The sequence below is a fragment of the Ursus maritimus genome, unplaced genomic scaffold (genome assembly GCF_017311325.1).
Source record: "Ursus maritimus isolate PB19 unplaced genomic scaffold, ASM1731132v1 scaffold_8, whole genome shotgun sequence".
In the NCBI taxonomy this organism is placed as follows: Eukaryota; Metazoa; Chordata; class Mammalia; order Carnivora; family Ursidae; genus Ursus; species Ursus maritimus.
The window spans coordinates 22546382-22567335 of record NW_024426996.1 but is presented as its reverse complement, the minus strand read 5'-3'; the positions used below and the strand labels follow the sequence as shown (position 1 = coordinate 22567335).

The 20954-nt window shown below is 37.7% G+C and overlaps 1 protein-coding gene across 2 annotated transcripts in view; it reads right to left on the bottom strand.

Annotated features, from left to right (window-relative positions):
• Window positions 1-20686, bottom strand: part of CCNI (cyclin I) — a 32663-nt gene extending 11977 nt beyond the window's left edge. Inside the window, exons 1-3 of one of the 2 annotated variants that reach the window (XM_040624859.1) lie at window positions 20182-20683; window positions 12821-12977; window positions 144-272 (exon numbers count right to left, since the gene is read on the bottom strand). In XM_040624859.1, coding sequence (XP_040480793.1) covers window positions 144-272; window positions 12821-12934 — 243 coding nt within the window. In that variant the 5' untranslated portion in view covers window positions 12935-12977; window positions 20182-20683. Of the gene's footprint in view, window positions 1-143; window positions 273-12820; window positions 12978-20181 lie in introns of both variants that reach the window. The other variant, XM_040624860.1, reaches the window with a different exon arrangement.
• Between the last annotated feature and the right edge of the window lie 268 nt (window positions 20687-20954).

Here is a 20954-nt window from a genome sequence, read left to right as displayed (position 1 = left end):
TTCTTATAGAGACATTGATCATGTCCAAGTTTTTTCACTCCTTCTCACTTTCTAGAATGTTTACTAATTGCCCCTGCTTTAGCATAAAAACACTCAAATGCTCAAACAAGAGGTTGTGTGTAAGTGGATCCTAAAATATTTACCTTTACAGTAGCTAAAAACCTGTCCAAAAGACTGCTAGCCAGAGCAAATGTTTCTGGGTAAAGGTTGAACTGGTACTTGAGTTTGGCCAGCCACTGAATCACTTCATCTCTCTGGGATGGAGAAACATTCTACAAGGGAACAATTAAAATAAAAATAAAAATAAACAAGTGAAGTTCCAAGTTATCATCAAGAATGAATGCTCTCTTAAAAGGTTAGCATATGCTATGGAATACGTTTATATGTTAAAATATGTTCTTAAGTTTACTTAAAATCTATCAAACTTAAGATGAATGAAGTTTTATAAAACATTATGTACTGGTCACAGCAATTTATCAATATCCAATATTCCCTTACTGTTTATGAAATAAAATCTTCACAATGTCATCTCACCATATACCTATATTTTAATTAAACTAAGGTGTTCAGGGAATGTAACACTTTAAAAGTTAGGTAACACTTATCAACTGACAGTAGTTTTGGAATTAAGTTTTCCAATTCTAGAGAATAAGAAAAAATAGTGAATTTCTTTCTAAGGCAGCAAATAGCCATTAAACCATCTTAGGAAATGTAAATGGAGTATGGTAATAGAATGACTGCCCATTAAAAACAAAATTAAAGTCAACAGGAATAAGTTAAAGATATCAGGGACAACAGATGAATTACACATTTAAAGATAATGGAAGAATACTGAAGGGGAAATTCACCTAATTTACCAATGGAGATATTATTATACAAACATATAACATTATTGCTTCCTACATATTAAACTGCTGAGTACAGGCTTAATTTTCAGAAGGTACACACTTTAAAGCAATAATGATTTAGCTATCTTTACTCTTGAGTTTTGCAGGCACCTTAAAAAAATACAAAATAAAACTAACCTAATAATAATCTACACTTACAATAAATGAAACAGATTCATGAGAACTACTTTCACCAGGTAAACACAACAGAGTACAGAAATGACTCTGTGATTAGTGGAAAAAAGTATTTTCAATAAAAGGGTTCCAGACAAATAAAGGTTTAATCTAAGCACTGCATCTTTGTAATTACAATCATTTTAGACAGAAATCCTTTAAAAAATATTTTTTATCTCATTCCTCAGAAAGTAGAGAGACCATAGCTTAAACCTCTCTCCTGATTACTCTGGGTCAATTTTATGAAATTAATTCTTGTATCACAGAGAGATACATTAAGAGCTATGAAAGCAGGGTGGGCCGTATATCTTAATAATGTATCCCCTCAAAGAGATATTTCAGTTGGAATTTCTTCTCTCATTCCTCTTGGCTTTCTTTAGTGTTGTGAGAAATACATGATTTAGTGCTCATTCTAATCTCTGCCATTGCACTGGCAAGCTAATTCCGCATTTTTTTGTCCAATTCCTCTGTCACATTTCACTTTGGCACAACATACTTAGGTGTTTCTTAGTGTTGGCCAAACCAACTAATCACACATATCATTTTTACATCGAGATCTAAACTCAGTTATAACTGGTATTTCAGAAGGTTAACTGCCACATATCCACATTATAGTCAATTCCTTTTGTCAAATACTGACCCTAGACGACTGCGCAAGAAATACTGACAAGAAATTGAGATAAAAATGGCTTACAACCTCTCACATTAACATCTCACCACCAAGCTGGTGTTAAAACTATGAATAAACTGAAAACATCTGACAATCAAAAGATTTAATTCAGTTCATATTAATAATAAATATTCAGTGTCCATCATAGGATAGGTCCTGGGAATACAAAGATGAATAAAAAACTCCGTTTAAACTTCTAAAGTCTCAAGATGAGGCAAACGATCAGAAAATGTCAATCAACTATGTTTAGTGTAAAAGAGAGGTATGCACAGGGTGCTAAGGGAACACACTGAAAAGGCACTTGGTCCCACGTGGAAGTAGAATGAAAGCTTCTTATAAGAGATAGCAACGAACTTGTATCTTAAAAGTTAAAAAGTGAGAAGAGGATGTGATCATTTTAAAGACATGAAAAAGAGCGTTTTTTAAGCCTGTGAACTTTAATGCATAGGAATGATGTCAACCTGGAGGAAATAACTTATTGTCAAGCTCTTCTGACTTGCAAATAAAATCAAGGTGGGTAAAAAAGAATGCTAGAAACAGATACTCGGAGAATCAGTGGTGTAATTCCATTGACCAAAAAGAAACACAGGCAGTTCACAAAACTGAAGCTGTGCGCTTGATAGGTTCTGGGTGCAGAGAGTAGCAAGGGAATTTATGTCCTGCACAGACTACTGTCCAACATGACAGAGGAAATTGGAGTTAGGCTATTAGAGCCAGGAGCTGAATTCTCTCTCTCACAAATAGCCGGGAAAAGGTGGCAAAACATTATCGTCTGGAGCTCCGGCTTCTTGAGAAAGATGAGAGGAAGCAGACACAAACTGACGACTAGATCCTAAGTCAGAGCTGTTAGCATGGTCATTGGTTCTACAATACATCATTTCCCACAGAGCCCTGAACTGCTACCTTAAAATCTAGTTCTGGACTAGGGGCTCCTAAAGGTGCCTGGGAATGAAGTGAAGGCAGTTACAATACTTCTTAATGGAGAGGGTTAAGACAAATTAAGAGAAATTATATTCCTACCAACACGAGCTTTTATCTAAAATGCCAAACAAATAGAAAAGTAATGTTAAGCAAGCCTTCCAAACAACTCAATGATAAGGAAATACATTTGCACAAGGAGAAATAGATGGTGATAGAATCTGATGAAACTGGGGAGGCTTGAGGGAGGTGAAAGAAAAATGATCCAGAGTACCAATGAGGAACAAAAACACCATTAATTCCACCTTCAGCTCAGAGATCCATACAATGGGGATAGAGGAGAAAAAGATCGCTAAATGACAAATTATATATAATGTGCCTATTTGGTGTTTCACACTAAACAGATAACAAACATATACTTGTAAGAAGTGCCACAAAAGGGGCGCCTGGGTAGCGCAGTCGTTAAAGCGTCTGCCTTCGGCTCAGGGCGTGATCCCGGGGTTCCGGGATCGAGTCCCACATCGGGCTCCTCCGCTAGGAGCCTGCTTCTTCCTCTCTCACTCGCCTGTTGTGTTCCCTCTCTCGCTGGCTGTCTCTCTGTCACATAAATAAATAAAATCTTAAAAAAAAAAAAAAAAAAAGAAGTGCCACAAAAGATGGACATAATATGCTATAAGAGTACGTAACACAGAGAACACAGATACACAGAGATTTCCATATCATGGTTATAACTAAATGATCCATCTTATAGAAATCACATAGAATGCAAAAGGCACTCAACTACTAGTTTTGTTCTTTCCCACTTCTAAAAATACCTGATGCTCTAATGATGCCAGAAAAAAACAAATTTACAAAATACTACATACAAATAATTATTTTAAACCAATTATAATACAACTAGTTATGAAAGAGATCATGACAAATCTTTGGACTTTATACCTTATATTAAAATATGGGAATAGGACCAAGAAAGCATTCCTGCATGGATAGTATTATCATCACTCGTCAAAATTAATAACAGCAGCAGCAGCAACAAAAAACCCCCCACAAAAGGTTAACAGTTTAAGACTCACTCTTAGGGAAGTCATACTAAGATCACTTTTTCAAATCAATTCAAACATGTACTAAACAGTAATATTATCAGGATAGCTTTACAAAAGTTAAGTTCCCTGTCTTAAGTGATCCGTTTCAGAAGGAAGGTCAGGAGGAAGAAAAGAAAGCAGAACTGCCTGGCCCCCCTAGACAGTACTTCCTGGTCAAGGAATCTGTTTTCTTTTACATGGATTCCTCAAATAGGGTTAAGCCAGCTCAGTAAGTTGAACAACTAACTAATCCTTAAGAGAATTTAGAATGGATTGATCCAACCTGGTAAAACACAGGGTTTTATATTCCACACACCACTATTCTGATCATTAAAAAACAAATCCTCTCCAGCTTTAAATTCTAAAAGGCTCACCATTACCTAAAAGAACATCCCCCAGGCGCGGCATACAAATCCCTATGACCTACCTCTCCAGCCTCACTCACTTTCCATCACTTTCTGCCTTAAAATTCATACTGTAAGAGTAGTACTTGTATTTATGGTCCTTCCTTGCTCCTGCTATGCTATTTTATTGCATCACTTCTCCTCTGTTCACACTGTTCCCTCTGGTCGGTACACACCCCCCTCTCTTTTACCTACCTTATTATTTATCCTTCAAGAGCTATTTCAATGGTCACTCCTCACCACACTTTTCCTAATAACTCTAGTTGGGCTAAGTACCTTCCTGTGCTCCCACAGCCTCTCTTGTCACACCTGTAAAGTTCAACATTTTAAAAGAAATTACATTTCTGCTTTCGGCTATGATAGAGTAGGTAGCAACCTACACTCCAGCTGAGAACTAGAAAAGCTATTTATTAACCACCACCACCACCACCACCACCACCACCACCATCACCACCATCACCTGTTCTGAAGTATTCAAATCTACCTAGGACAACCAGGCTTTGCAGAACCAAGATTCTGGAAAAGAGGTACAAGTATCCCGATTTCAAAAGTCCGTGTTTGTCACTTAGCTTTTACTAAAAACCTACCTTAGTACCTGAAAAAATCCAAAGGTTTTCATTTTTACGAAAAAAGGCAAAAAGTAAAAGTAGCATTCAGCATTCATTTTGCAGCAGGCTGTTACAGAGACAGCGGCACACCCAGAGCAGCAAACTGGTACTCCCCCATCTCCTTCCCCCAGCCCATACTCAGCGCCTCAGCCATCAAGCTTTGAACTGTGTCTGTGAGCACCAGGGCTTTATCTTGACTTATTCTGCCCATCTGTTAGCAAGATATGTCCTAAGGTATCAGAAAAACCAGGGGCACCTGGGTGGCACAGTGGTTAAGCGTCCGCCTTCGGCTCAGGGCGTGATCCCGGCGTTATGGGATCGAGCCCCACATCAGGCTCCTCCGCTATGAGCCTGCTTCTTCCTCTCCCACTCCCCCTGCTTGTGTTCCCTCTCTCACTGGCTGTCTCTATCTCTGTCAAATAAATAAATAAAATCTTAAAAAAAAAGAAGAAGAAAAACCAAAGAGAGGGTCTGGGAACACTCAGAAAATTTCCCTTATAAATTAATGGTAATTGCTTCTTTGCTTTACACCATTTCAGCTTACAAAAGTTTTCACAGGAATGCTCTACTTTCAAATACTGGGGGAAACCTGTAACAAGAGGAGTCAATATTCTGTAGTAGCTTTTCCTTCAGGGCATCTGCCCATCCTCTTGAGTATGGCAAGAGGCTGAGAGTATGGGCAAAGAAACCAACAGAGCTTCTGAGACTTTATAGGGCTAGAGACAAAATTCTGAGACTTGAGGAGCCAAGTGAGGAGAGGAAGGGTCAGAGAACTGAATGTGACACTCAGCTTAATCTCGGAATGGAATTTTCTGAATGAAATTCTGAAGTTGGAAAGGACAGGGATGTAAGAAGCTAAGCAAAAGCCCCTGAAAAGCAAGAATGAATTCAGCACCCTTCAGCAGCCTCCCAAGTTCTCAGGTGGAATCCTTGACTACACTCTAGGAGGTGGGGCACACCAGAGGCAGATGAAGCCGTACCCACCTGCAGCCCAGACTTCAATCAGCACCATCCCTCACTGGGTTAAAGTGATTAATCTTCTACTCAGTCACCCACCAAAGGGAAGACTGAACCCTTCCGCAGCATGATAACATCTAGAACCTTTATAATTTTTCATAATGTTCAGCATTCAATTAACAATTACTGGGCATGTTAGATTAGTATAATGCTAAGAAAATAAGCCAGTCAGAGAAAGAGAAATACCATGTGATTTCACTCATGTGGAATTTAAGAAACAAAACAAATGAACAAAGGGGGAAAAAATCAGACACAAACCAAGAAACAAGACTCTTAATATAGAGAACCGATGGTCACCAGGGGGAGGCTGGTGGGGAGATGGGTAAAACAGGTGACGGGGATTAAGAGCACACTTATGATGAGCAGTAAGGAACAGAATTGCTGGGGCGCCTGGGTGGCACAGCGGTTAAGCGTCTGCCTTCGGCTCAGGGCGTGATCCTGGCGTTCCAGGATCGAGTCCCACGTCAGGCTCCTCGGCTGGGAGCCTGCTTCTTCCTCTCCCACTCCCCCTGCTTGTGTTCCCTCCTCGCTGGCTGTCTCTCTGTCGTATAAATAAATAAAATCTTTAAAAAAAAAAAAAAAAAAAAAAAAAATAAGGAACAGAATTGCTGAATCGCTATATTGTACACCTGAATCTAATACTGTAAATTACCTATACTGGAATTAAAATTAACCTATTAAAAATATTAACCAGGCATGACAAAAGAACTAAGTAACCAAAAATGAAGAGAAAAAAGAAAGGGATAGCAACAAAAAGACCTAGATCTTTGAATTACCAGAAAAGGACTTAATATACAATAGAGGAAAAGTAGGAAAAGAGATGAAAAGATGAAGAATTTCACTAGAGAAATGATACCTATTAAAAAAATCTAAGAGGAAATTCTAGAACCGAAAAATATAGTAACTGAAATTAAGAACACAATATGTGGCTCCAACAACAAATCAGACACGGTTGGACAACTATGCTTTGAGGAAAACTTAGTTTTAAATTTGTATATTAAAATATAAGAATGGGGCGCTTGCGTGGCTCAGTCGGTTAAGCATCTGCCTTTGGCTCAGGTCATGATCCCAGGGTCCTGGGACTGAGCCCCAGGTCAGGGTCTCTGCTCAGTGGGGAACCTGCTTCTCCTTCTCTCTCTTCCTCTGCCTCTCCTTCCCCCCGCCCCCAGCTTGTGCTCTCACTCACTCTCTCGATAAATAAATAAAATCTTAAAAAAATAAAATAAAATACAAGAACAAGTGGAAAATCAATTATTTAAGCATCGACCTCAAAATAAAAAACAGCAAATTACACAAAGTAAACAGAGGCAGATAATGAAAATATGAACAAAACTTAAAAAGAAAACAAATGTACAATAGGGAAAATCAACAGAACTAAAAGACTAATCGACAGACCTATAGAAAGACTGAAAGAAAGCACAAATCACCAACTAAGAAAATGAAAAACGCAACATCACTATGAACCTTCTTGATGTTAAAAAGGTATTATAAATAACTTTACACAAATAATTTGACAATTTAGATGAAATAAATTCCTTGAAAAACACAATTTACCAAAACTGAAATAAGATTTAAATGAAGATCTGATTAATCTCACATTTACCAAAGAAAATGAATTATTAAAATACTTTCCCACAAATAAATCTGCAGGCTCCCAGTGGAACCTTCCTACACTTAAGAAAGAAATGACAACCCAAACAAACTGAGAGTATTTTTAAAAAAGCAGGAACATTACCTAATTCATTTTACAAAGCCAGCATACTTTATTATGAAAACCCGACAATCTCACCCATGAACATAAATGCAAAAATCCTAAGCAAAATGTTAACAAAATCCAATGATGTAAAAAAAATTTAACACCTATTTATAAAAAAATCTCTTGACAAACTAAGGCAGATAATCTTCTTAATCTGATAAAGATGATCTAAGAAATATATAAAAAATATTATACTTAATGGTGACATACTGAAAACTTTCCCCTCAAACTAAAACTGAGACAAGTTACCATCATTTATATTCAATGGGGTTCTGGAGGACCTAGCTAATTCTGTAAAACAAGAAAAATAAAAAGTATTAAGAACTGGATAGGAAGAAATAAAACCATGATTATTCACAGTTAACATGTCTATGTATAATATACAGAAAATCCAAAAGACTCTGGAAGTGAATTTAATATAGTCAATATATAAAAATCTATTTTATTTCCATATACCAGTTTACAGGAACAACATATTAAAAAAAAGAAAAATCTAAAATACCATTTGTAATAGCCTCAACAAAACTCAAATATCTAGGAATAAGCCTAAACTGCCAAATATTATTAAATGAAACTGAAGACTGGGGCTCCTAGGTGGCTCAGTTAAGTGTCTGACTTGATTTTGGCTCAGGTCTCGATCTTGGGGTTGTGGGATCAAGCCCCACATTGGGCTCCAAACTCAGTGGGGAGACTGCTTGTCCCTCTCCCTCTCCCCTTCCTCTCTCTAATAAATAAATAAAAATCTTACAAAAACAAAAAAAAGACACTGAAGACCAACTTTGAAGAGAATGGAGAAATATTCGATGTTCACGAATTGGAAAACTCCTATTATAAACATGTCAATTCTCCCCAAATTGACAGATTCAATAATCCCATTTTTTTTAATTGACAAGTATATTTTAAAATATATATGGAAGAGCAAAGGGCTAAGAATAGCAAAGACAATCTCAAAAAAAAAAAAAAAACACGAAGCTTACACCACCAAACACTTATTATAATGCTGTAATAATTATGGCAGTGCAGTATTTATAGAGCAGCAAATGGGCCAATGACAAAAGAGGCAAGAAAGAGATGCACAAATACATTCACAGGTTTACAGTAGTCACTTGATTTATAACAAAAGTGCAGGGAAGTGGGGAAAAGTGTCTTTTTAATAAATGGTGCTGGTTCTCTATATGGAATAAAATGATTGGTCTCCTACTTCACAACATACCCCCCCCCCCAAAAAAATCCCAACTGGAATGTAGATCTAAATGTGAAGGGTAAAACAACTCTCCAGAAGAAAACGCAAGAGAATATCTCCATTACATTGGAATAGACAAACATTTCTTTAAAAAAGGGAAAAAATTTTGATAACTTGGTCATTAAAAATAAAGAGCTTCTATTAATCAAAGGTCAACACAAAGAGAGTTGAAGACATCTGTAATACATAGTCTGCAAAAGGAAGAACTCTAATAAAACAATAAACAACAAAAAAAGACAACTCAGTAGAAACCCAGATGAAAATCTGAATAGACATTTCACCAAAAAGTAAATCTAATGGCCAAAAAACACATGAAAAGCTGAACTTCATTAGTTATTAAAGAAAAGCAAATTAAACCCAATGTGATACTATAATACACTTACCAGAATAAGTAAAATGAAAAGACAAGACAATCCCAAGGGGTGACAAGGATGTTGAGCAATTTAGGATTCTCATACTCTGCTAGAAGGGGTAAAAAAACAAAACAAAACAAAAAACCCCACAAAAAACATGACATAATAGTGGTATAACAACTCTGGAACAATTGGCGGTTAACTACTAAAACTGATCTACACATTATTCTAGCTTCTAGCAATTCCATCCCTAAAAATATATTCCAAAAAACATGCACATATGTTCACTGAGATGTGCATGAGAAGGTGACACTAATGACCATCAACAGAAGAGATAAATTCAAAGAATTATACATGGCAATGAGAATAAATTAATTACAGCTGTACACTTACGATCTTTGTACTTTCCTGTAAATTATACTTCAAGAAACTGTTTAAGGAAAAGAAAAAAGAGAAACCAATCTGCAGGGTAAATAGATTTATTTATTTACCAAATCCACAGATTATACGAGAATGACAGAGAGTCAACAATCATAATTTTAAAGCTAGAAAACAGGTCAGAATCAACAATTTTAAATTTAATAAGAATAAATAACACCATACCTAGGTCAAAAACTAAAAAGTACATCTAGCACAAAGGAAACTTTGCTTAAAACTAGAGAAAACAAGGTTTTAAAAACAAGTTCAGTAAGCCAATATGACACTGCTGCCAAAACAATAATAAAATTTAGGGCTACTTTAACAAAATTATTAAGCCAAAATAAAGTGAGGTAATAATTTCATTTCACTGCTCATTAACGACTACAAATGAAATGTCACAACTTGAGAAACACACTAAAAGCGCATATCTAGAAAAAGAAAATCTGGGGTAGTAAAAGAGAAATCTTGTCAAATAACGGTTAAAAAACAAGGGATGTTCAATCAGGAAAAGAGAGGACTTTGTGGGCTTACCACATCTTTGAGTAGATAAAGGGCTACCATCTAAAAGAAGAAATAGATTTATTCTGTATTGCTCCAGTGGACAAAACTAGAACTATTAAGTGGCCACTAGAAAGAAGCAGTTTTCAGGTTCGATTTAGGAAAATCTTTCCAATAATTTATAGTTTTCCCACAGTAGAATGGACAAAGTATCCAAACCAGAGAATCACTTACCAGAGATGTTAGAAAGAGAACTTTTCTACTGTGTGGTTAGAGTAAATCAGTGTCTCCCAAACCTAATGCATATTAATAAAACTATGAAGCTTTTCAAAATACAAATTTCCACAACTGCTACCACAAGCCCAACAGGTCCGGATGAGGCCTGGAATCTCTGTAAGGAGCCTCCTGGGTGATTCTGATGCACTTAGCAGCCCAGTGGCTCGAGATCCTATATTCAGAAATTACGTAATTACATGGCCTTTAAGATTCCTTGGAGTTTCAAAATTCTAATGAAAACCATTTTAACAGCTTGAAGTAGTTTTATCTTTTCATACCAAAAGCACTTTAGCAAAATAGAGAATATCTGAAAATGCATGTCACTTTGTCCAGTCTTCAATTTTTTCTCCCAAACTGATGTAACAAAATTATTGTGTACTTCAAAGTACTATTATTATATAAAAGAACTTCTCTAACCTGGACTAATTATAAAGAAATGATAATGTTCATTTAACTGATATTTACTGGAAGCCTATCATATGCCAGTAAACAAAAATGACACAACCCAACCCCAAGGGAACTCACAATCGAACCGTCAGGAAATTATAATATTGTGTGCTATCATACAGGAAGTACAGAGTGCTGTGGGAGCGCACAGAGGGGAGTGATTGGTATGTAATATTCTTGTATGACCACTCTGTCCTAAACCTAAGGATAGGGGATGCAAATTAAAAGAGAACTGTGAGAGAACGATGCAGAGGTAGAGCTTAGGTGGAGAAAGAAAAAGAAACTGAAGGAAAGCAGCCTAACAGAAACCTTTAAAATATTTTATTTTTCCATTTTTACCAGCATTTTAAAAAATATTGGAAAAGCTGGAAAAGTACGTTTATGGCTTAACGACAAGACTGTGTTTTTTTCTGCAAGGAATTAAGGAGGGAAATCATGGTAAGAAGCAATAGTAGAAAGAAAAATAGAAAAGCCAGTCTCTGAGACTGGCAGAAGGAAATAAAGAAATTAGGACTAGACAAGCGTCCTTGGGGGTTACTTTAGCAAGCAGCTTGAGCTCCTACAGCTCTTTACGCTCATCCCAGTCTTATCCCCTATGAAGTATCCCCATCAGAACAAGCCCACCCACATTTATAAGAATTAACTTTGGCTTTTACTTGATATTACTAAAGGCAAATCCTTAAGTAGTTCCCTAAGAGAAGTCCTAATACTGTTCTATTCTCTGGTATTACCTCAGTAATACTTATTAAATCACCTACAGAAATAGGCCAGATTAAGTGATAATATAGCAATATACTACAATCTGGGTAGAATATCACCTTCAAAGACCATGCTGTAAAGGAATACCATCACTGGTTACGTGCTGACTCAAGGAGACAGCGGAAGAGAGAAACGGTTCTAAAGCCAGCTGTATTAAAGCTTTGAGGCTTACCAGAATGTCAGAACATAAGGGTAGGAATTTCTGTTTTTCTCACTGATGTATCCCCCATGCTTAGAAGTGCTAAGAATGTAGCAGATACTTAATGAACATTTACTGAATGACTGAATTCCCAAATAATCTAAAAAAATCACACAAACACACAAAAATAAAAATTGAAAAAGTATAATGGAAAGAGAACCACCTCAAGTTCAAATTATACCTCTACTACTTATTAAAGTCTTAACAAAGTGGGACTATTACCTACTTCAAAGGATATAATAGGATAATAAACGTGATAGCATATGTAAATGCTCCTAGCTTAAAAGATATTCACTCAGGTTAACTAATTTTCAGTCTGCTAAATGACAAATAAGTAATAGTAAATGCAAAACATATCTCTTCAGCTTGTGAGAAAGAATGACAGAAGTAGGTTAGTAGGAAATGCACACAGATTTCAATAACCTATGAACAAAAGTTAACCTAAACCAAAAGAGGAACTTAGATAATTTGCTATTCATTTACCTACAAATCAAAAATCAAAATTTTCTTGGCCACTATTCTTTATCCCAAGCACAGTGCTAGGTACCAGGGATAAAAAGAGCATATACAATAAGCTTTGGGAGTGCATGAACTTCATAGTTATTTGTCAAAAATAACACTGATAGGATTATATGATAGAAGCATAAAAATTTCGAAAGGAAAGGCATATAGCTAACAGTAACTTGAGAGGTAAGCTGCCTATCCCCCCAGAAATGTCCAACATTAGCATTACCTTAGTAGCTTACTTGAACTCCTTATAAATAGTCAAGAAAGACAAAACAATTTTTCGTCTTCTAAAGATAAGTTCAGCTTCCCTAGCTAACTATATACCTAGAAATAAAGAAAGCTTACTACTGTTAGTACTGGACTACAAAGAGAATATATTTATCCTTCCTAAAGCTGTAACTCAGATAACAAAATAAGCAAAAAAACCCAAAAAATTCATTTTTGTTCTGTTGCAGAATAAATCAAGGAGAGGTTTCTCAAAGAAAAGAACATATCCTTTAATGGTAGATATCTCTCCAATGCAGCGTCAAGATACCACTATATGACAGCACACGTATTTCTAAAAGAAGTCATCTATCTAGAGTGACGAGAAAAATCATTACCTGATTTGTAGGCATTTTCGGCACATTCACCTTCCACATCTGGGCTTCCCTAGAGATTGCCTTTTCCAACAGGAAAGACAGTCTCTGGTTTTCCAAAGGCCCTGGAAACTTCATGATATCCTTTGGATCTGCGTGCCTCCCAGCTTGATGTAGCTACCTATAAAATCAAATATAAAACAATGCTTCTTCTCTAATTATAAAATACGCCTAGCACTGTATAAATATGTTGGTTCTTATTAAGCAATTCATAAAACAAAATAAAAATGTTATGAGGCAGTATAGATTTTATAGCTCTTTAAAACATCACATATTAAAATGTTACAATAATCAGTTACCTAAACATATTCACTTTAAATTTGAAACTCAGTTGTAAAGAGAATAAAAATATGGCCATATAATTGATAGAACATACAGACTCTGATGAAAATATATTATTGCATTCCAAATTGTGTCAACAAATTTTAAATCGTGGCCCTTTTATACTAGTAATTCTTAATAGTTGTCTCAAATATTCTCCTTAAAAATCTAATCAGATAAGGGTTACTAACCTTTTTCTTCATTAAAGAATTACATCCAGTATATTAAATCCCATCCATTCCCATATAATCAGTATGAAACCATTCCCCTTAAGTATAAAATCATCTTTGTGTTTCCACTATATAGTGTACACTGGCTACACATATGGCTATTTATATTAGAATTGAATAAAGTTAAAATGTAATTCCTCAGTCACACTAGCTCCATTTCAAATGCTCAATAGCCACATGTGGTTAGTGGATAGTGCATCAGATAGAAATGTTCTATCGCTACAGAAAGTTCTACTGGAGAGTGTTGATCTAGAAAACTCAACAATCAGGTGATTGGCCCTCTAAAATGAACAAGCCTAAGAGCAACAGCAGATCAGTGCAGTGCAACTGAAGGTCCAAGAGAGATGTCTTAAGGTTTGAAAAAAAAAGGAAAGAAAAGAAACTAGAGATTTGAGAGATACAACCATGTGTAGAAGTTGAAGATCTGACAAGACTCAACTAGATGTGACGAAAGCTAAGGAACTGAAAAGGTAATTAACTTCAGAAAAAAAGATTAGGCAAGAAGGTAAATGTAATAATATGCCACAACATTTACATAGCAATAATAATGAAAACACTGAATAGGGACTTTAACAGATAAAACTGGACTGGGAAGATGGGAGATGTTAGAAGGTAGAATGAGCACTACATCTTTACATGTCACAGTAGGCAAACCATAAATAACATCTAAAACTGAAATATCAAAAAACAGTAGGGCAAGTTATTTGAACGTATGATCTTAATAAGAGAAACAAATAAGCATGCAGAGGTTAACCTGTGAGAAAAGGTTACAAAATCCAACAACAGGAGAATGCTGTTCATTATAAACCTCATATAACTATTTCATTTTTCAACTATGTACCTGTATTATGTATGTGCTTCAGATTCGTGGGATTTTTCAAAAAATATAAATATCTAGAATAAACATATGAAAAGTTCTGATTTTTTAAGTAAAATTTAAAATTAATTAAAAAAAAACAAAAATCAAATAATGAACTTCAATTTCCATACCCCCTTCACCCCCAACTCCAGGTACTATCCCTTTCTTATTCATCACTTCACATATTTCACCTACTTGCTATAAAATCTATTGCAGACTACCTCTGGTTAATAACTGGATTATTTTTTTCATTTTGCTTCCTTAAACTTCAGAGTTTTTGCAAATTTCCTATAATGAGCATTAAGTATCTTTTCACACCAAGAAAAAACAGTAAATAACAGAGGGGAAAGAAATAATACCTAATCCAAAAGGCCCATTTCAAAGGTAACTTCTAAGAACTCTTGATTCTCTAATCTGGTGTGATTTTTCCCCCTTCTGAAAGCAGCTTCCTACTATTTCCCCTATGAAATTATAAACATTATGATACTGAAATGATATCTACCAATATTATTTTTCTATCATTCATAGAATCCTGATGAAACAGAACTCAACCAAAGATTGGTTTTATCCTTGGGGCCAAAAACAAAACAAACCCAAGTCTAAACTCTCTTTCATAAGCAAATTCTTCAAATGTCTGAAGGTGGCTAGCATGCCTACCAATCCATCTTTTTCACAGCTGAAGAACTGTTCAAGATTTCCTCACATGACATGACTTTTCCTCTTCTAAATGCAGTCTAAGATCATTAGCTACTTTTTTTAGTCCATACCACACTATCAACTCTTAAGACTTTCTAAGGTACACTTAGGCAAATTCCCTCTCCATCTGCCCCACCTCATTGTGCACATAGTTTTGGAGCCCCCTTTTTTGGGGGGAAGGGGGGACACCTTGTTCAGGACTGTAAACATATTTTCTTTTTAAAAAAGGTCATCTTGTTATATTCCATCTACTGTGATATTCTGCTGAGATGTTCTGAGATTCCAATTTTGTTGCCTTGGTACTTTTCTCAGATTTTCCATAACTAGATAAATAAACTCACTATAATTTCATCCAAAGCAGATATAAATATTAACCTTAGAAATGGAGTGTAAACTAGATGACCATCTTTCAAAAGGTCTTTAGAAAAAACACCTATATTGGATGGAGATTAAACTTGGTTTATTTATTGGTTCTAAGGTTTCTTCTATACCTAATTTTAGTCTGTAATTTATTAACTCTTGTCAAAACTTACCAAACTACTTCATTCCATTAGCTACACCCAACAGGGTGGCTCACCAGGATGCCCCAGCCTTAACACACCCCAATGGCTGGCTGCCCCTGTGATTACTCTTCCCTCCAAATGTTTCCTCTGAAGATTATTTTTATGAGGGATAGATGGGAAACAGAGAAGGATACACAGGACAGAATCATGTAAAGAATAAGAAGATTCAAGAGATTCCTGTTCTTCAATTTCCTACCATTAAGGCCCTAAGTAAGATTTTCAAATACTTAGATGCTTTAACAATTTTTTTTTTTTAAACAAAGGAATCTGGGTCAAAGAAGAAATTACAAGGAAAATTAGAAAATACTCTGAGGTAATGAAAAAGAAAACATAACATACCAAAACTTATGGCATGCAAGTAGAGCAAACTATACCTAAAGCAAACCAGAAGAAAAATTAGAGTGGAAATTAATGAAGGAAAAAAAAATAGAGAAAACCAATGAAACCAAAAGTTGGTTCAGGGGCGCCTGGGTAGCACAGTCGTTAAGCGTCTGCCTTCAGCTCAGGGCGTGATCCCGGCATTCTGGGATCAAGCCCCACATCAGGCTCCTCTGCTGGGAGCCTGCTTCTTCCTCTTCCACTCCCCCCGCTTGTGATCCCTCTCTCACTGGCTGTCTTTCTCTGTCAATTAAATAAATAAAATCTTTAAAAAAAAAAATCAAGTACATAAAACATAATAGCATGGTTGGCTATTAATACATTACAAAAAAAAAGTTGGCTCTTTGAAAAGATCAACAAAATTGGCAAACCTCTAGCTACACTGACTAAATAAAAACAAAGGATTAAGTACGAAAATCGGGAGTAAAAAGAGACATTACTACCTACGTTGTAGAAATAAAAGGTGTTATAAAGGAATTTTATGAACAATGGGTTGCAAATAAATTGGACAACTTTGCATGAAATGGACAAATACCAGGAACCACAAATTATCAAAACTGACTTTAAAAAGAAATAGAAAAGCTGAAGAGCCATATAACAAGAAATTGAATTAGTAAACAAACAATTGTCAAAGAAAAGCCTATGTCCCAGTAGTTTCACTAATGAATTCTACCAAGCATCTGCAGAAAAATTTTTTAAATTCTTCATAAACTCCTCCAAAAGGTAGAGACGTCTCAACTCATTTTATGAGGCCACTTAAGCAAACAAAGACAACAGCATTAGAAAACTACCAAGAACATCTCTTCTAAATATAGATGCAGAATTCCTCAACAAAATACTAGCAAACAGAATGTGGCAACATAAAAAAAGGATTACATACCATAATTGAGTGGGATTTACCCCAGGAATGCAAAGTTGGTTTAACATTCAGGAAATCAATTGATGTAATACACCATATAAATACTAGAAAATAAAGAAATCATTCTTTGCTCACACTAGGGGAATGTAACAAAGGATAATGAGTTCAAATTTCCTTTATCTTTTAAAAATAAGATATAAATAATCCAAGTGAAAGAAAAAGAAGAGGAAGAAATATTCCAGATTAAATGAGACTACAAAAAAATGAAAGTTCAATATCTAACCCTAGATTCAATCCTATACTGGGAAGACAAAATGCTATAAAGGTCATTACTGGGCCAACTGATATAATGGGAACACAGACCAGTTAAAGTAAACGTAACAATGTTAAATTTACTGAAGTTGATAACTTTACTGTGATTCTGTAAGAACATCCCTATTGTTGGAAATACACACTAAAATACTTAGGAGTAAAGGGCCATAATATATGCTATATATCTATTGCATATATGCATATCCATATGCATATATATATGGGACGGAGAGAGGACAAATGATAAAGCAAATGGGGTGAAATGTTAATGATAGACGAAGCGGTAAGAGTTTTTTTAAATTATTTACACGTTAACAATGTGGACACACCCCCACGTGCCCCCCCTCCCCGGGCCAAAGACATTATTTATGGAAGTGCTTATATTAGCAGGATACCTTTTACATTCCTTTTTTGAGATTCTAGTAAGACAGGGTGCCTGGGTGGCTCAGTTGGTTGAGTGTCTGCCTTCCACCTGGGGCATGATCTCAGGGTGCTGGGATTGTCATTGTCAGGCTCCCTGCTCCGTGGGAGTCTCCTTCTCCCTCTGCGCCACCACCCACCCCCAACCCCTCCACCCCAGCTCTTTCTCAAATAAATAAACAAAATCTCAAAAAAAACCCAAAACCTATTCTAGTAAGACAGATAATGATACAGTGAAGAAAGTATTAGCTTGAGTTTTACTTTTCTTACTGATAATGCACAAGCCTCTTTTCTAATGTGTAAAATAGACTGAATAATGAACACTGCTGAATAAAATACACACACTTAAAATATAATTTTACTGTTTTAAATACTAGAACTTTATAGTTATATCTTACTATTTTATGCCATTACTCATATCCAGAACTTTAAATGCTCAGAAGTCTCTAGGAACTAAGAAACAACAAGACTGTTTTGGTTGGCATATTCCACACACTTCTAACTTTATGAAAGTTTAACATTTCTCCTGTCAATCTTTCAATTACTTCTGCTTCTTTCTCCAGGTTTACTGAATAGCTTAGTGTATGAGTGAATAGTTTATAAAGTTATTGTATGGCATAAACTATATTATAGATCTACATACAGGGCCTCCTGCTATTCTAAGGAAAAGTACAGCATGGTGCTGGGTAAACACAGAAACAACTTTATTAATACAGCATTATTATATTTAATATCACCGTAACACCAACTTCATTTATAATTTTGTACTGATGCAGACTTCTGGATGTTAGTTCATACTCTATGTGACTGACCATCTCCTTGACTTCCTTCATGGCCCTAACCTAATAATGAACTACAGGTACTTGTAATTCCAGAACAGTCCGCTGTTTGTTTCCCTAGCTCCATGCCTTTCCACACAGTTCTCTGAACCTGAATTGTCCTTCTCCAGCTGCCACTCCCCTTCCTACAGAGCTGTCATTTGCAAAGGTCTGTGACTAGTACCCTGCCTTCTTACACCTGTACTTATACATAATTCTACTTTTGCACTTAATTGCTGTGATAATTATTTGTAGACCTGTCTCTCCTACTAACCGTGAGTTCTTTGATAGCAAACACTCTTCCAGAGTTTAGCACTAACAAATAGCTTACACTTAAATTCTTAATAAGCCAAAGCAATGAGTGCTTACTACTTGGCCAGATACTGTTCAAAGTACTATGCCATATTAACTCATTTATTTCTTACGCAACCTCATAAAGTTGGTATTATTAAGCCCATTTTGAAGATGAAGAAACATGCACAGAAAGGCGAGTACCTTTCATATTTAAAGTATTATACAATCAGAATAAATATATATACACACTCTCAGCTTCCAATCTTGACCAAGAAACATTATAGAGTTCCATTCTAACCTACTCGGAGTCAAACTGCCACATAAACTCAGTCATCTGTAACTGAAAATCATCTCTACCATGCCTTCCTAACACACGACGATTCTAACTAGTCTGCTCTTCATCAGTATTAAGAAATTTATCCTAGTCTAGAAGTTCAGAATCTCTCATCTTCCTGGTCCCAGATTAGCAAATCTAAACCCTATTCATTCTTTCTTAATCTATTTGTCCACTCCCTTCTATTTCATCTACCACAAATGATGTGCGAAAGCTGGAAGCAAGTAACACTATCTTTAATGTTTTCAACAGACTCATTTTCGGGATACAGACTATATAGCATAGTCAGACTGCTCGGGTTCGAATTCTCCCCACCGGGCTCTAGCTGTGTCACCCACGCGGTAAATTAATCTTGTGGACCCTGTTTTCCTCCTCTGTAAAATGAGGCTCCTGAACTACCTGCCTCACAACGAGTCCTTGTTGAGGATTCAAAGCGCTTTGAACAATGCCTGTCAGATAAAAAGCTTCAACAAGTGTTAACAGCACACTCCACTCCTCAAACGCAGAGCCGCTCACCACTGACAGAATAAAAGCTAAATACTTAAGCTTGACATTCAAAGATCTTCAGAATGATTCCATTCTACCTCCCGAGGCATACTTTCCACTATTTTGCTACCAATTCTCAACTCTTGCCCAAATGACCTGCAATGGCTCAAGAGGACCGTTCTGCCCTCTTTTCAAAATTTCGGTACTTTTCTACCTGCCCTTCAGGTTGCAACTCAAATCTCACCTTCTCTCCAATCTCCCCCACCCACCCAAACCTTGGGTAACGTTCCCCTCCCCCGAATTCCCGCAGCACTGGCCGTTCAACGGCTCGTCTCGCATTCGCTCCACTTTGCAATGTAAATTATATTCCTTTGGCTCCCGCGGTAGCGTTGAAGTCTAAGGTGGGGGTGTGTCCCTTTGTGTACTAGACCCGCCTGCGGTGCCTAGAATGTGCACGAGTAGGCAATTTGCTGCTCCAACAAAAAAGTTACTCGCTGACCGAAAAACCCGCCCGAAAGGGAACAAGGCAAAGCAGTTTACAAACTGGGCAGGTGCCAAACTGTTCGGGCGCGGAGAGGGCGGAGTGGGGGTGGTCCCGAAGGTTTCCTTTGGAGGGGGGAGGCGGGGGCCGGGTCTTAGCTAAGGAGCGCGCGGCTCCGGGAGCTTCCCCTCGGGCAGCGCGGGGGGTGGGGGGGTGATGGGGAGGCGCGCGAGCGCGGGGCGCGGAGACGCAGAGAGTCCCCCCGCCCCCTCACCTTCTCCTCCTCTTCCTCCTCCTCCTCCTCCTCCCCGGCGGAGCTGTAGGCCTCACAGTGGTGACGCGGGGTCATCCGGGGGCCCGTTACCACCCCATTTTCCTCAGCGCGCGGCGGCGGGGCGCGCGGGACAAGGACAGGACCGACTGAGGAGGGAGAAGAGGGGGAACCGGGCCGGGGGGGGGGCGCGGGCGCTGGCGATCGAGCGGGACGCACGGCTGCGGCCGGTGGGTCAGCGAATTAGTTCCATGACTCTCCCGGACCTGAGGCTGCCGCGGCCACCGCCGGTCCCACTCCTCCAACCGCCGCCGCTAGTGCCCGGGTGGGGAGGGGGTTCCCTCTCGCCATAGGGCGGCGGGGGCCGGGGAGAGGCGGGGGGTGAGACCGGCTCTGCCCCTGCCCGGGGGAAGCGTCTCCGAGGGGAAATGGTGAAAAGGGGGGAAGGGGGGGAAAAAAGGAAAAAAAAGAAGGGGAAAAGGGGGAAAATAAGAAAAAGCGAGACAGAGGCGCTGCCGCGTCCGCTCGCGGGGAAGGCTGGGGAGGGAGGGGAGGAAAAGAAGAAGTGCCGGCTTCCTCGGCTCCGCCCTCGCGGACCGATTCCTAGACTCGCTTACTCTCTGTAAACAACGCTGAACTGGCCTTTCTCCCTCCCCTTTTTTTCCTTTCCGTGGCCTTCACCGTCAACGAACGTCCAGAGGAGACCGGCAAAAAGCTGGGCTGTTGGAGACGGGCGGGAGAAGTCTTTAGTACTGGGGTGGAAGAAGGGAAGCTAT